The 15,297-nt window shown below is 39.7% G+C and overlaps 1 protein-coding gene across 2 annotated transcripts in view; it reads right to left on the bottom strand.

The window, feature by feature from the left end:
* Positions 1–1,432: 1,432 nt before the first annotated feature.
* Positions 1,433–15,297, bottom strand: part of VPS24.2 (SNF7 family protein) — a 32,286-nt gene continuing 18,421 nt past the window's right edge. For both annotated transcript variants that reach the window (XM_077365635.1, XM_077365634.1), the window contains exons 4-5: positions 1,876–2,070; positions 1,433–1,791 (exon numbers count right to left, since the gene is read on the bottom strand). In XM_077365635.1, coding sequence (XP_077221750.1) covers positions 1,711–1,791; positions 1,876–2,070 — 276 coding nt within the window. In that variant the 3' untranslated portion in view covers positions 1,433–1,710. The remainder of the gene's footprint in view (positions 1,792–1,875; positions 2,071–15,297) is intronic.

A 15,297-nucleotide genomic window follows, 5' to 3' on the forward strand; every position in this document is an offset into this window, starting at 1 on the left:
GAAAAGCAAAGTATATATATATATATATATATATATATATATATATATATATATATATATATATATATATATATATATATATATATATATATATATGGATTTTTTGTTATTTTCCATGAGATATAGGTTTTTTGTATATTTTTCTATCAGATAAAGGTATTTTTTATCATTTTTTCCAGGGAATTGATATATCCGCCCCTTTTTTGTTAGTGTATTTTCAAAAATAAAGTGTGCTTTGAAAAGATTTTACAACGAAAAGTGTTTTTGTTTTGTAAAAGTGGGTGCCTTTGGAAAAGAGAGTAAAAGAGCTTTGGAAAGATAGTCCCACATTGGAAGTTTGAAAAGTTGGAGAGTGGTTTACATTGCTTTTCTCACTTCTCTACTTTGCTTTAATGCACAATGGGTTTTAGCTATTGGGTGGACCCGCACCGTTCACAAGGAGCTCCTACATTGTAAGGGTGCTTTTCAAACAGAAAAGACACCATTAGCTATATAAAAACAGAAGAAACATGCCATTTCATATAGAATGCGAAAGTCACACTTGGGAACTTCCCAATTACAAATTTCCAAAGCAAAAGACTCTTGAAAGCCTTTCAAAGTACTGTTTTGCAAATTACATTATAGTTTACTGTGTAGAAACAGTAACTAACTAGAGATCTCACATACTTGTTCTTCTAAAGGTGGTTCTTGGTTTGTCTCCGTTTAGTGCAGAATGTCGGCAAACATGTTGGTGTTGGAAACACCGGGCTTCATTGTATCTTGGAGGCAAATTCATGGTTAGCGCTTGCACACTTAGTGTGGGGGCGAATAATGTCTTAAGGAAAGCTACATCGTGCCTTGAAGCATCTCTTCTCCTCTTTTTCGCACCATCTCCACCAAACATTTTTCAGTTGGAGACAACCAGCTCCAGTGTATCTACGACTGAAGAGAGCCCTATGTAATTCACGTGGGAAGCATTGAGTGGGCATGATTGTCACATACACTGCAACTGGCTGTCCCATGTAATGAAAAGGGGGCAAATTTATCATTTCTCTTTTTCAATCGACAGGGGATTTTGGTTATTTGCTATGAGATTGGGGTACATTGGTCATTGTCTAGAGGTATGACTATTTTTGTTATTTTCCATGAGATATGCATGAGGCGTACTGTCAGTATTTTCTATAAGATATGGGCTTTTTTATCATTTTCCATGAGATTAGAGGTACTTTATACTTTTTTTTTTCTCTTTTTATGACGGGGTTATTGTGGTTATTTTCTATGAGATGGGTGTACTTTGATAATTTTCCATAAGATATGGATATTTTTTATTTTCATGCTATATGGGGCATTTTTGCTATTTTCCTACCACGATCTTACTCTGGGAAATCTTATGCCCAAATCAAGCATAAAAATTCAGTAGCTTGTATTCGAAATATCCAACCTCAAATGAAAATTTTACGAGGAAAAGTGAATAAAATTCTATTTTACATCGAAAGAAACCCCATAAATTTGAGTCGGGCATAAAAATTGTTCAATGCCCATTTTGTCTTGTACATAGAATAACGGTATATATATTACATTTTATTTGCCTTAATATTCACAAACACAGCTAAATAGCCAGTCAGTCTGTTAATCAATGATCTATGAGTAATATCCATCACATAGAAATCCCAAGATCTTGTCAGAGTTAATGAAATGAACCAGTTGGATGATACACTATTACTGCGTAAGCTATGATCTAACTTTTGCGAGCCGCGCCCTTATCTCGTCCAATTCATCGTCATCATCAACGCCTTCAGCTACAGCTTCTTGCTGGAAATGCAAACAAAAGTCAGTTAAGTTCTTATTAAGTAACCAACAGACTGAAAAAATCAATGTAGTTTCAGTACTGCATACCTCATGTGTGGCATTTTCTCTCTGGATAGGTTCTTTTGTTCTTTGCCTTTTAGCAGCTTCTGGAAGTTGAGCAGCGGTCTCGCCGGCTAGCTCAGTAAGTACTTTATCTACCTCCTCTTCAATTTCCTCTTCTACGTCTTCGGAATCTAATGCTGAATCAACAGCATCATTTACCATCTCTTCAATCACCCCAGCCTACAAATAAATGGGACCATTTAGTTTCAAGCAAAGGGCTTGTCATTTGAATCTCTAGCCATTTGGGGATCTAAACTAAATGCAGAAGCATGTTTTGTAAATGTAAAAGAACTAGAAACATCACCTCTACTCAGTTCACTAAAAAGTCTTTAACCCATAAGTGAGTAGCTGATTGAATTCGGTATCAAATAATCCAGTCTAAGGCCCTGTTCGTTTTGGTTTTTGAGAACCGATTTTGAGTCCAAAACTAAATAGTGGGACCCAAATTTTTGTTTAATTTTCGAGTCCAACTAACATTTTGGACTGACGACTGGTTCTCAAAATCCAAAACAAACAGGGTCTAAATAAAACAGACATAGAGAAAAAGAATGAGATTTAAAGACGACCTGAAATAGTTCTTTGTCAAATTTTGAATAAATGAAGACCAGCCAGCTGCATCTGAACATGAATGTGCCAACCAAAACGTTTGAGTGAAATTTAAACAAAATGTTAGCGTGTTTCCCCTCAAACACCATCACAGATTGAACATCTATGGATGAACCATGTAACACCAATTCATTGTGCTCCATCCTCTTCTTTTTATCCCTTTCACGATTGTCCACGGTGTAGGCTATCTTATTCAGAGAATGCCATCAGTTGCCTTCATCAATTTCTAATGATCAAAGAAGCCCAAAAGAAAAATACTACCCACATCCATGTGCAGCCAAATAGGTCTGTAATGAGATGCAAGGAGGAGATGAAAATCCAAGAACAAATATACGGTTTTCACAAGAAAAACCGAAACAAAGAAGAAGCCAACGCTTCTGTTACTGTTCACATGTAACAGTGTATTTCGTCAAAAAGAAAAGTCCCCTAATTCTCAATCGATCACTTATATACAAAATACCAAACCTTCCACTTAATAAAGGACGACTACATAAACCAACTACTGCTTTAGATAAATCCTAGCAAAAGTTTAAAACGTAATATCCTAGAATATTTTAAATACTAACTAAAACTAAGCTAAAGATAAAGATAAAGATTATTAAATAAACTCCTTTAGATAGCTTGGATATTTGATACTTCTCTTCTTCGGCTAGAGTTTCGGAATGAAACTCTCAACACAAGATGCGTCTGCATCAATATCTCCCGGTTGAAAAGGACTCGACCTCGAGTCCTAACAACCAACACTTTCATCTCCATGATACGCCTCCAAATCAGCTTCGTTAAATGTGGGGGAAACTCCCAAATTGCCGGGTAGATCAATCATATAAGCATTCTCACCAATACGCTTGAGCACACGAAACGGACCATCGGCTTGGTCTTGTAACTTGCCACGTTTACCCCTTGAAAACCTTTCTTTCCGCATCTTGATCCAAAAAAGATCTCCTTCTTTAAATTTCACATGCTTCTTATGCTTATAGACCAATTCTTTGTACTGTGGGTTGCTCTCTCGAGTCGGTTCCTTGTTTTCTTTTGATTCCTCCAAAAACTCGGACATAGTTAGAAAGTTTCTTCCTTCCCCTTTTAAAGGCTTAGGAATACTTTCCATCTTAGATGGACCCAAAACCACTTTCACTTCATCCTTAACAAATGTGTTAGTGTTTTTGTAGCTGTCATGGACCGCTTTTCGATCGTATTGCCACGGTCGACCCAACAACAAGTGGCAAGAATCCATCGGCACCACATCACACCATTGAGCATCTTGATAATTTTTCCCAATAGAAAAGGAAACTAAACTGAAATTTAACTAAGCAATCTCAGAGAGGGGCGGGGCTGAATTAGGTATAATAAAAACTTTTGTTGTTTAGGAAACTTGTTTTCACATAATACCGTTTTTCAATCCCTTTTCAAAACTTATTCTAACCCTTGTTGCTTTGAGTATGTAAAGAGTAGAGTTAAAGATATTACTAAGCACAAGAGACAATGAGAAAGAGAGTAAGAGGCACACCACAAAGAACACCAAAATTTATAGTGGTTCGGTCTTCTCGAAAGACCTACTCCACTCTTCCAAGTTTGTCGTCCTTGGGCTTCTTCACTATTCCGAACACCACACCACGGCCGGGTCTGAGGCCTCCTTACAATCAATGAGTCTTTAAACTCTCAAAGGGTTACAACCCTTCTTTTACAATGGAAAAGAAATATAAAGCTCGCTTGCCTCTTCTTTAGGCTTATACACTTGTGTAGGCTTGTCAAACAACTCTTATCTCACTCAAAACATAAATCCCTATTGAATCTCTCTAAAGGATGAAAGTAATGGCACTTGGAGAGGAGTAAATGTATATTCTCACAAAAAATGAGCAAAGGGAATGTAGGTGAGTCCTTAAAGATAGACAATGGAGGCTTGAAGGTGTGTGTATTGTAAGAAGATTAGTTCTTAGGGTTATATGTGTGTATTTATATAAGAGCACAAAAAAACCCTAATGTTTAGCTTTCTAGGGCGTCGCGAACGAAGTCCAGACGTCCGGCAAATAGTGCCGTTTGAAATTCAAAACTGGACCCAGTTTCGTCACGGGAGTCCGGCTTCGGCTCGGCAATTATTTTTATTTTCAAACCCAGTTTCAGACAGCCGTCCACCGGTTTCCCGGACGTCCGGCTTTTGCTCGGCCATTTTTATTTTTCAACTCAACTTACAAACGGACGTCCGTGGTTTCCCTCGAAACTTGAATTAGTATTTCTGAGGGGAATCATCAATGGACTTTCAACCTATTTGGGGAGTATTCTTCCTAGACACATATTCAAGGTTGATTAGGGGACTCTCTTGTCTTCTTGAATCTTCATGAGTCTTCGCACTTCATTTCACGCCAATTGTGTGTGTATCAAGGCTCCGTGGATCTTACAATGTCCGAATCGCTTTGCTTGACTGTGATGCATTATACCTGACAACTTCATATGCAAGCGACATTAGGTGTAATAGATCAATCAATCTTGGTTGTTCCAATCAAAACTTGGTGATCAATGGCCTTTCGGCTTACATAAGCAATGCTGATTAACAAGTACCTCATTTCCATTCTTAAACCATGCAAGCTTGTAAGTTGTAGGATTCCTCTCGGTCTTGAGATTGAGCTTGTCAACCATCTCTTGTGCCACCACGTTCTCGCAATTTCCGCTATCAATGATGAGATTACATATCTTGTCATTCGAGGTACATCTTGTACGAAAAATATTATGCCGCAACAAATCTGGATTTTCCACTTTGGCCGTAGTCATAGCACGTCGAATAATTAACGCCTCGCCATGATCGCTCCACGTGATCTCGTCGCCCTCATCATCATTGTAGTCGTCAAAGTGCGGTTGTTCATCTAGAGCATCCTTTTTGGCAAACTCATGTAATTCTTCAACCAAATTTACATACCTTCGGTTAGGGCACTCAGTCGCTATATGGCCAAGACCCGAGCACTTGAAGCACTTAGGCACTCCACCGGTCTTTGGCTTGTTGGAAGGGTTAGAGCCTTGACAAACATTTCTTCGATCGTTTTCACCATACAGACGACCAAGATTGGAGGCGGCCTGATCGAAATTGGTTGATTTCTCAGTTGGCATCGCAGGATGCCATGAGCGCTCCTTCTGTTGCTTCTCGACGTTAATGGCCAACTTGTATGCATCGTTGTAACTCCTTTAGGGTTGTAGCATCACCGCATCCCGGATCTCCTTCTGTAAGCCTCCCACGTAGTGCGCAACAATTTGCTCTTCAGGCTCGGTCACAACGCAACACATTGTTAGTAAATCGAACTCTTCTGTGTAATCAACCACGGTCCGATCATAGTTACCGGATTTGCCATCTGCCCTATGACCCACGATCCGGGCTCGCACGATCCCAAAAGTGGTTCGCTAGCAACCCGGATCGCCAAAAATGACGACCCGCGGTGCCTCTCGGGAGAGAAGGAGAGAGATGCATATAGACTAAGGAAGACATGGAGAGAGCTGCAAATTTTATATATTTTGGATTGGATTAGAACTAGAGCTTTGTTTTTTGAAAAAAAATCTGCATCCATGAGGTTTTTTTTTTATTATTAAATGTATGGAGTATGGACTACGGAAGGATATTCATATATTCCAACGGGAACTTTCTTTATGGAAAAATATATATGACATACATGAGGTTTTTATATTTTGTGTATTAAATGTATGTAGTTTGTACTATGGAATAATATTCTTGTAACATATATGAAATTTTATATATATATATATATATATATATATAGGAAAAGGTTTCTGAGCTCGAGCTCAGAAACCACCACTCCCATAGTTGTTTGAATCATCCAACCCATTCATTTTATAGGTTATGATTAGGGTTATGGTTATGGTTAGGATTATATGTTATGGTTAGGGTTATGATTTGTGGAGGTTTAGAATGGACGGCTAGAAAATGGGCTTCTATAGATTGAATGGTTAGGATTATGGTATGGAGATGGTTTGTTAGGAACACCTTATCTATGTGAGGTCCCATAGAATGGGCTGGATGATTGAAACAACATGGAGATGGTGTATTTATAGAGCTCTAACTCAGGCTGAGCTAGAGCTCAGAAACCTCGCCCTCATATATATATATATATATATATATAGAGAGAGAGAGAGAGAGAGAGAGAGAGAAAAGTGTTTCTAGTCTGCCGACTAGAGATCATTCTCTAGTCCGGCGACCAAAAACACTTGGGTCCCACATTTTTTGTGGTGATCTAAATCATTCATTTGGTAGGCCCCATCATAGATAGGGTGTCCAAAAAAAATCAGCTTCATAGGACCAACTTAACCCTTCCATTTGTGGATCTAAAAAATGGACAGATTGGTGCCGATTTATAGCCGTCCATTTTAAGCTCCACAAATCACAGGGTTGGGATGATCCTATGGAGCTGATTTTTGTGGACACCCTCTCTATGTCAGGGCCCATCAAATGAATGCTTTGCATCACCCAAATAAGGTGGGACCCATGTTTTTTGGTCGCCGGACTAGAGAATGATCTCTAGTCGGCAGACTAGAAACACTTCTCTCTCTCTCTCTCTCTCTCTCTCTCTCTCTCTCTCTCTCTCTCTATATATATATATATATATATATATATATATATATATATATATATATATATATATATATATATATATACACATATGTGTGTGTGTGTAGAGAGAGAGAGAGAGAGTGTGTGTGTTAGTCTGAATTAGCGCTCCAAACCGACCCGCGACCCCGAATAGTGAACCAACATAGCATACCCTCATCGTACTGCGTACCAGGCTACCATCGTACCCCGTACCCGTTCCTGTACCATGTACCGGAACGAACCGTGTGCCAGATAACATTGGGTCTGATTTCCCTGATGAAGATTATACAACTTCATGTAATTATCATGAAGGTAGTTTTCCGGCAAGATTTTTTTCTTCAACTCCTTCATCTTTTCCCAAGAATTGATTTTCTCTTTTCCCAATCTTTCTCTACGAATCTTTAATTGTTCCCACCAAGCCGAAGCATATTTCTTCAACTTGATAGCCACAATCTTCACCTTGAGATGATCCGGTACCTCCTTATAATCAAACACTCGTTCAACCGTGTTGAGAGCCAGATAAAGGAACTCATCGGGTTGAATCTTCCCTTCAAAATCTGGTACATTCACTTTCATATTCACATCACGGTAGGGCTGATTAGAACCCATCCGATCTTCAAATCCCCTATCACCCGGTTCACCCCGTGGAGCACGATTATGAAACGGGTTTACGAACTCCGAGACGAGCCTCTCGTCATCACGACTTAGAGTTTCGAATCGTGTTAAACATTTCGTGAGTTGTTGGACTTTGCCTCCTTAAGTCCTCAACTTCATTGGCTTGGCAATCCGGTTGGGGAGCCTCTATACGAGCACCTCGACCCCGGCCAAGATTATTGTTTGCCATGGTTTTTGTCTTCTCACAACACACGCAAAATCTGAACCTTGGCTCTGATACCAAACTAATGAGATGCAAGGAGGAGATGAAAATCCAAGCACAAATATACGGTTTTCACAAAAAAACCGAAACAAAGAAGAAGCCAACGCTTCTGTTACTGTTCACATGTAATAGTGTATTTCGTCAAAAAGAAAAGTCCCCTTCCTTATTCTCAATCGATCACTTATATACAAAAGACCAAACCTTCCACTTAATAAAAGGACTCCTACATAAACCAACTACTGCTTTAGATCAATTTTAGCAAAAGTAAAACACATAATATCCTAGAATATTTTAAATACTAACTAAAACTAAAGATAAAGATTATTAAATAAAATCCTTTAGGGAGCTTGGATATTTGATAATTCTCTTTTTCGGCTAGAGTTTCGGAATGAAACTCTCAACACAAGATGTGTCTGCATCAGTCTGACTACAAACCATAGGAGAGAGGTCCATGTGGCTCCTCTGCTTTCTCGAGAACATACATATGAAAATCAAGTTGAACTTTTCAACGAGGGATTGAGCCTTTAGGTCAATGGTCAAGGCGTTGTTCTTCAACTTGGAGGTCAGAGGTTCAATCCCAGGTTAACTACCAAAAAAAGAAGTGTTCAACAATATTCAAAAAGTTTCTTTTCAGCGGCTCATGCGATGTCCCTCTAGTGTTTCAGCCACAAAATGCACTTATTTCTGAAGAAAATGATCTTGAATCTAAGGAATACAACAAGTTTTGGTTATATTATAAAAGGAATTTAGCAACTCAAGTAACCTATTGGAGCAACGTAGGTGCCCTTTCCATGAAAACTACAACCTAATATATGTGAGTTAGCCTACAAGTCATTACCAATCAACCATGGAGATTACCACGTGTTATAGCACGCCTTTTAAAGCACACTCCAAGATCAACAAATGATAAGGTGGACATTCTTGCAAAAGAGGGTGTGGAGAGGCTGGACTTAGTTACTGGAAATACATACCCACTATGAGTAGGATAGTTTTTGGAGGATGCTGATTTGATGTATCATCACGGGACATCTAACCATAATTTTGTCTTTTGTAATCCTCGCTTTGTACGTATTTCATTTCCAATGCAATCTTTTTTGACACTTTAAGAAAAGAAAACATTAACATGTATGTACTTAAGCTATCAGTACTATGAATGAGAATGTAAACCTTAGTCATCAATTCCATGCCCTTTTTTTTTGGCGGATTGGACCATTCTCGTGCTCTGGCCATTCCTAAAAAAGATGCCGTAACCATTTTTCTTCTATGTTTTTTTTAACCCTCCCATTCATTTGGGAAGGTTAAGATACATCGAATGCCCTTAAAATGGCTAGAAAACAGCCACTAAAAAGGTGGTAAAAATAGAAAATCCAAAAAAAAAAAGCAAAAAATGGCAAAATTGGAAACAAGTCGGAACAAATGGAATAAACTGAAATTTCCATGCAGAATGTTTCGTTTTCAGTTTTATTTCGTTTTCTGTCCTCGAACGGATGGCATTCGGACAGCACAGAATGGAATTGATAATTAAAGTTAGAAAGCATGTCCAATTTAGTAATTTCCTTTTTTCGCTTATATTTTATGTTTCTTCTTCATTCTCCCCACAACCACATCTTCATCTCTTTCTGACTGCAAGTAACCCTGTTTGTTCATTTGAATACGAACACCTCCTCATATCTCGAATCTATCCCTTCATCTCTCCCCCTCTACGAATCTCTAATAGAGCCCCTGTAAATCCCAACTCCTTGCCAATCTACAGAGCCAACAAGCTGAAACTCGATTGTGATTCACTCTCTCCAGCCTCACCCAGATGCCACCATCAATCTTGTTGACCCGATTCCTCAAAATATTTTTTCGAATAGAGGGATTGGGTGGAGCCTAACATCAGAAAGGGAGCAAGCTCATGTGCATAGCTCTGTTTCTGTTATTCCATTCTTTGGATATCAGCATCTCTCTTTTCGTGCTTGTGTAAACCCTATCAAAGGGTTTTCTCATGGTTTTAACAGCAAGTGATCTTAGAGTTGTTCATCTAGATTTCTGGACTGAAATCCGACCAGAAGAACATATGCCATCTCAACCATTCCCATATATTCTATCATCAAGAACTTGAACACCACGGGCTCTGGTCTTCTATTACTAACTGCCCTTGGCAATGTATCCGATGGGGAAGATTATATACACAAAAAAGAGGGTTTTGAGCATTCAAAACATCCTGCATTAATCACCCATTAATCCTTTTGTAAAAAGGAATTTGAAGGACTTGTCTGAGCTATGGAAAAAACAGCATTAGAAAAACTCAGCTTAAACATTAAGCACATACAACATGAAATTTTGTGGGACATATTTTGGCATTGAGAAGCCCTTTTGTAGGGATCATCTAGGAAGCACGGGTACTCTCCCGGGGCTCCCGCACCCGCACCCGACACGTATGGGGTGCGGGTACGTCCGGGTACGCCCCGAGTACGTCCGGGGTACGTACCCCATTTGTTTTTATAAAAAAAAACTAGTTTTGGTGGTTGGGTGCGTGTCGGGTGCGCACCACGCGTACCCGACACGTCCTGCTTCTTCCTACTGCTTCTCTTTCCTCTCCTGTACTTCTCTCTACTTTCCTGTAGTCGGTATTATTTTATTGTCTTTACTATGTCATGTAAATAACGGAATACCCCCCTTTTGGATAAAAATAGTTTCAACACCCAAATCTAAAAGGAAAAAAAGTCAACTCTCCAGTTCTAGTACAAAATTCAAAGAAAAATGGTCGGGTCAAAATTTTAACTTTCTTAACTTCGAAACGGTGGGGTATTTTTCAAATTTTAAAAATTCATAAAATCTATTTTGTCCAAACATTATTAAATCCCAAAATTCAGGTAAAAAAAATCTCATAATTTGGTCTCTAAAAATTATTCATCTTGTCAGGCACTGGTCAACACACTGGTCAACACACTGGTGACAGACTTTTTTATCTAATGAATGATGTATTGATGCCTCATGTTATGAAATATGGAACCTAATCACTTATGAAATGAAGAGTAATATTAGAATTTTCCATTTTGGTGATGTTATTGTTATTTGATTGCTCTACAATTTTTTTTTTAAATTTTTATAAATATATAATAAAATATTAAAATATATTATTATATTCGGCGTACCCGAGTGTACCCGCACCCGGTTTTTTTGGCAAATCACGTACCCGTGTCGTGTCGTACCCGCACCCCATACCCGTACCCGTGCTTCATAGGGGATCATTTCCATGGCCATGAGTAAAAGAAAAGAATCCCAACTTCCATGGGCAACTTTGGGTGTGGTGAGGAGGGAGAGGAGGGAGAGGAGGAAGGGGAGGGTGAGGAAGAAGATGAAGAAAGAGGAAAAAGGGTATTGACGATGACGTAGACATCATGAAAATGGAAGAGGGATGAAAGGGAAGACCAAAAGACAAGGAGAGGAAGTTAAATGAAAATATGGAAATGACTAAAAGACCATTTCTGTAGTTCTTAAACTATAACTAAAAGGATAATTTTGGTCAACCAAAATATAGACACCTTGCTAATATGTCTGTAAGCCCAATGGTTCCTACCTTGGCAATCTTCTATGTTTTGATGATTCCAAACACAAGTTGATTTTTGTTGTATTTCTAATGTGTTTGATATTGAAGTGCATGTATTGGAGATTCAAGTAATCAAACACAAAAGTTAAGGACATTGCATGGATCGTGGCATGAATCAAATGGAGAAGATCATTTGAACCCAAAGGAAGATGGAAGAGATGATCCATGATGACAATGAAGACTTGAAGAGATGAAGACACTGAAGAAATCAAGTGTTTGTCAAGTCATAGAATGTAAAAGCCCAATCCTTAGCAAGTACCTATGAGATGACCAAGGAGCACTTAACAAAAGTTTAAAATGAACTTGAAAATGTATTTGAAAACTTAGGAAAATGAATTTGAAAACTTAGGACTAAAGCCCAAAGACCATGGGCCAAAGCCCCTAAATTTTATATCTTAAAATGGAATTTAACACAGGGCCGGTCGAGCAGGGTGTCCCGGGCGACCGCGGACGGAGTGCTGGAAATCTAGCACTTGGCTTTCAATAGCGAGCCGGTCGACCAAGGTGATCCAGGAGACCGCGGAATGGCTTCTGGTGAAACAGAAACATTCCATCATGGTTTGGGGAGGACGACCGTCAAGGGTCAGTCGATCGCGGATAGGTTTTGAGCTTAGATTTTGAGCGGACGGGTAGCCCTCGCCGAGCGACCGCCATGGGGCCAGTCGACCGCGATGGTAAGAAATTTGAAAATAAAAAAGGGCGCCCGATAGGGACGGACGACCGCGGTGGCTCTGTCGACCTCGCCGGTTTGGCAAACGAACCGTTGGGGCTTCCGCAAGTTGACTTTTCAACCCAGTTTTTTACAGTTTTACCCCCAAACGGTCATATTTTCAAATAGGCTATAAATATGAGTTTCTTAACCCTCCAAACCATATTTTCACACACCAAAACTTCATTGGAATATATCTAAGTGTGAGGAAACCTCCTTGAGCCTTTTGTGAGCTATTTGTTTAGGATTAAGCATAGGACGTATCTTTGTACATCTTTGAAGAGAGAATTTGTGTGAGAGCTTCATCCACCCTTGACGAGCGTTTTATATTTTCTTTTTTTTTATCATACATTGTATATTTGGCAAGTGCAAAGGGACGCGTAGCCATCCCAAGGGCGAGTGTTGGAGATGCGGAGCTTTCTCCGGTTCGTGGTGAGTCTTGCGAGGCGTAGCCGAACCAAGTTGTAATTGGGTTGATTCCCCGCCATTAAGGGAATCCATAATGAAGCCATCAACGGATTGTGTAGGTGGAGTGGAGTAGGTCCGAGGTTGGGACCGAACCACTTAAAAATCTCGGTGCACTCTCTCTTTACCCTTGCTCTTTATTTTGTGGTGTGCATTTTGATTTTTATTTCATTTGTGCTTAAGGTTTTAATTTGCCGTTGTTTTTAGCTTCCGCATTGCTTTTTGGCAAAAGTTTTTAAAACCCAATTCACCCCCCTTCTTGGGTTGCCATCACCCCTGGGATTTCAATGTCCTCGAAGGCAAACATATTGGTGTGTCTATATCTCTGTGTGTGGATGAGTGGGTGGGTGTGTGCGTGCGTGCGTGTGTGTGGGTGTCTGTTTGTGTGTGTTGGGGCGTGTGGGGGGAAGGAGGGGTAATTATAGCTACGGTGTATCACAGTTACAAGATTCATTTACAACAATGAACCCAACCCTTCGGAATATGGTAATACTTCTAAGAAATCATCCCATCCGACATACTCCCTCCAAGGGTTTTAACTAAGGGTGTCGCACGTGGATATTGTTGTAACTTCTTGAGACGTCAACAACAACCCGTATAGCTTACTGGTAGACTAATAGAAAGGGAAAAAATGGGAAGTCTTCTCATTCAATAAAATACGAGGGGAGACTCAATTTTCTCTCCAAAATGTTTCATCTCTCTCTATCTATCTTTATGACGTCATGGTAAGCACATAAACCCTAAACAAAGGAAGAAGATTTCTACTCCATTGATGTCCGGGCATTTTCTTAATTATCTAGATAAGTCAGTAGGCATTCATAAATTGAAGGCCTTCTTGCAAAAAGAATTTTCCACAAAAGATCTAGGTCGCCAAGATATTTTCTGGGGATTAAGGTAGCTTACTCTCACAGTAACCTCTCCCTTTCGCAAAGGAAATACGTTCTAGACCTATTGGATGAGACCGGCTCTTTGGGTATGAAACCAGCTACTATTCCCATGGACCCGAATACAAAGCCACTTCCAGATGAGGGAGAGTGGTTAGATGATCCTCGCAGGTACAGGCGTTTGGTGGGAAAGCTTATATACCTCACAATGACTCACCCAAATATTTCATTTGCAGTAGGGTTAGTTAGCCAATTCATGAATGCAACACGTACCTCTCACTGTGCAGCTGTGATTCAGATTCTTTCACTACTTGAAAAGCACACCAGGTAAATGCCTACTGTTCAAGAGACATGGACGTGAGAAATTTGAGGGATTTTGTGATGCAGACTAGGCAGAATCCCCAGTAGATAGGGCATCCACCACTGAGTATTGTACCTTTGTTGGGGGAAATTTAGTGTCATGGAAAAGCAAGAAGCAAGACATAGTATCCAAATCTAGTGCAGAAGTTGAATACCGAGCCATGTCACATAATAGTGGAGAGCTCATCTGGTTGCGCACCCTGCTCATCTCCATCTCTCTTGCATTGTGATAATAAGGCTGCTATCCACATTACTACCAACCCAGTTTCCCATGCGTGAACCAAGCATATTAAAGTGGACTGTCACTTCCTCCGTCAAAGGATTCAGATGGGTGAGATTAGCTCCCTTTCACTAGATCAGTGAACCAATTATTACTAAGTCATTGAGTAAAGCAAAATGGGGTGCTATTTGTAACAAGCTAGGAATGTATGATATATACATTCCAGCTTGAGGGGGAGTGTTAGATGTTGTATGTGTGCCTAAGGACCTTTTGGTCTTTGTACTTCTTCCTTATATAAATACATTGGTGAGCATTGCTCTCTAGCTCACTCTCTTTTTCTCTTTCTCCTCTCTTCTCTTAACTTCTAACAGATGGAAATACCCATGATATGCCAAATCTACTTAATAATCTTCTCCACACAAACATGGCCAACTTACAATGTAAGAAGATATGGTCCACCGACTCACCCGCTCCACACAAAAAGTACAATGATTAACTATTAACATGTGCCAATTATGCAAATGGTTTACTGTGAGGATTTTAACTAGAACAACCGTCTAACCAAATGCGCAAACCTTGGGCGGTGCCGGGATGTTCCACACTTAGCTACTAACGGGGTTGCAGGATTAGATGCAATTTGAAGGGAGAAGGATTTGACATTGAAGATACCTGAGGAGCACGAAGTCCAAACCCTTTTATCCGCCACAAACTTTTTGATATAACATGATTGTAGCATATCTAGTAAACTTGCTACCCGATTCAGCTCCCTATAATAAAAGCTCCTAAAATTAATTTTCCATTAGATACGGTTCTCCCCTCTCTCAAAACAGTCCTCTACTTGAGCTCTTTGTTAACCACCACTGTAAATAAGTCAGGGAAAGCTTCCGCTAATGATGCCTTGCCACATCATTCATGTGACTAGAACTTGATCATCTCCCCCGAATACACTCTAAATCCGATCCCTTTGAACCTTTGATTCAGGATATCCCTCCAGGGGTTTAAGGCAGGGCGACCCCTAACATCCCTACTTATTTATCATGATGGTAGAAGCATTAAGCCTTCTCATATCTAACGCGGAAAGCAAAGGATACATCAAGTGCCTTAAA

This window comes from Tasmannia lanceolata, unplaced genomic scaffold, assembly GCF_043159265.1.
Source record: "Tasmannia lanceolata isolate RefF3 unplaced genomic scaffold, GAP_Taslan_0.1 ptg000021l, whole genome shotgun sequence".
In the NCBI taxonomy this organism is placed as follows: domain Eukaryota; kingdom Viridiplantae; phylum Streptophyta; class Magnoliopsida; order Canellales; family Winteraceae; genus Tasmannia; species Tasmannia lanceolata.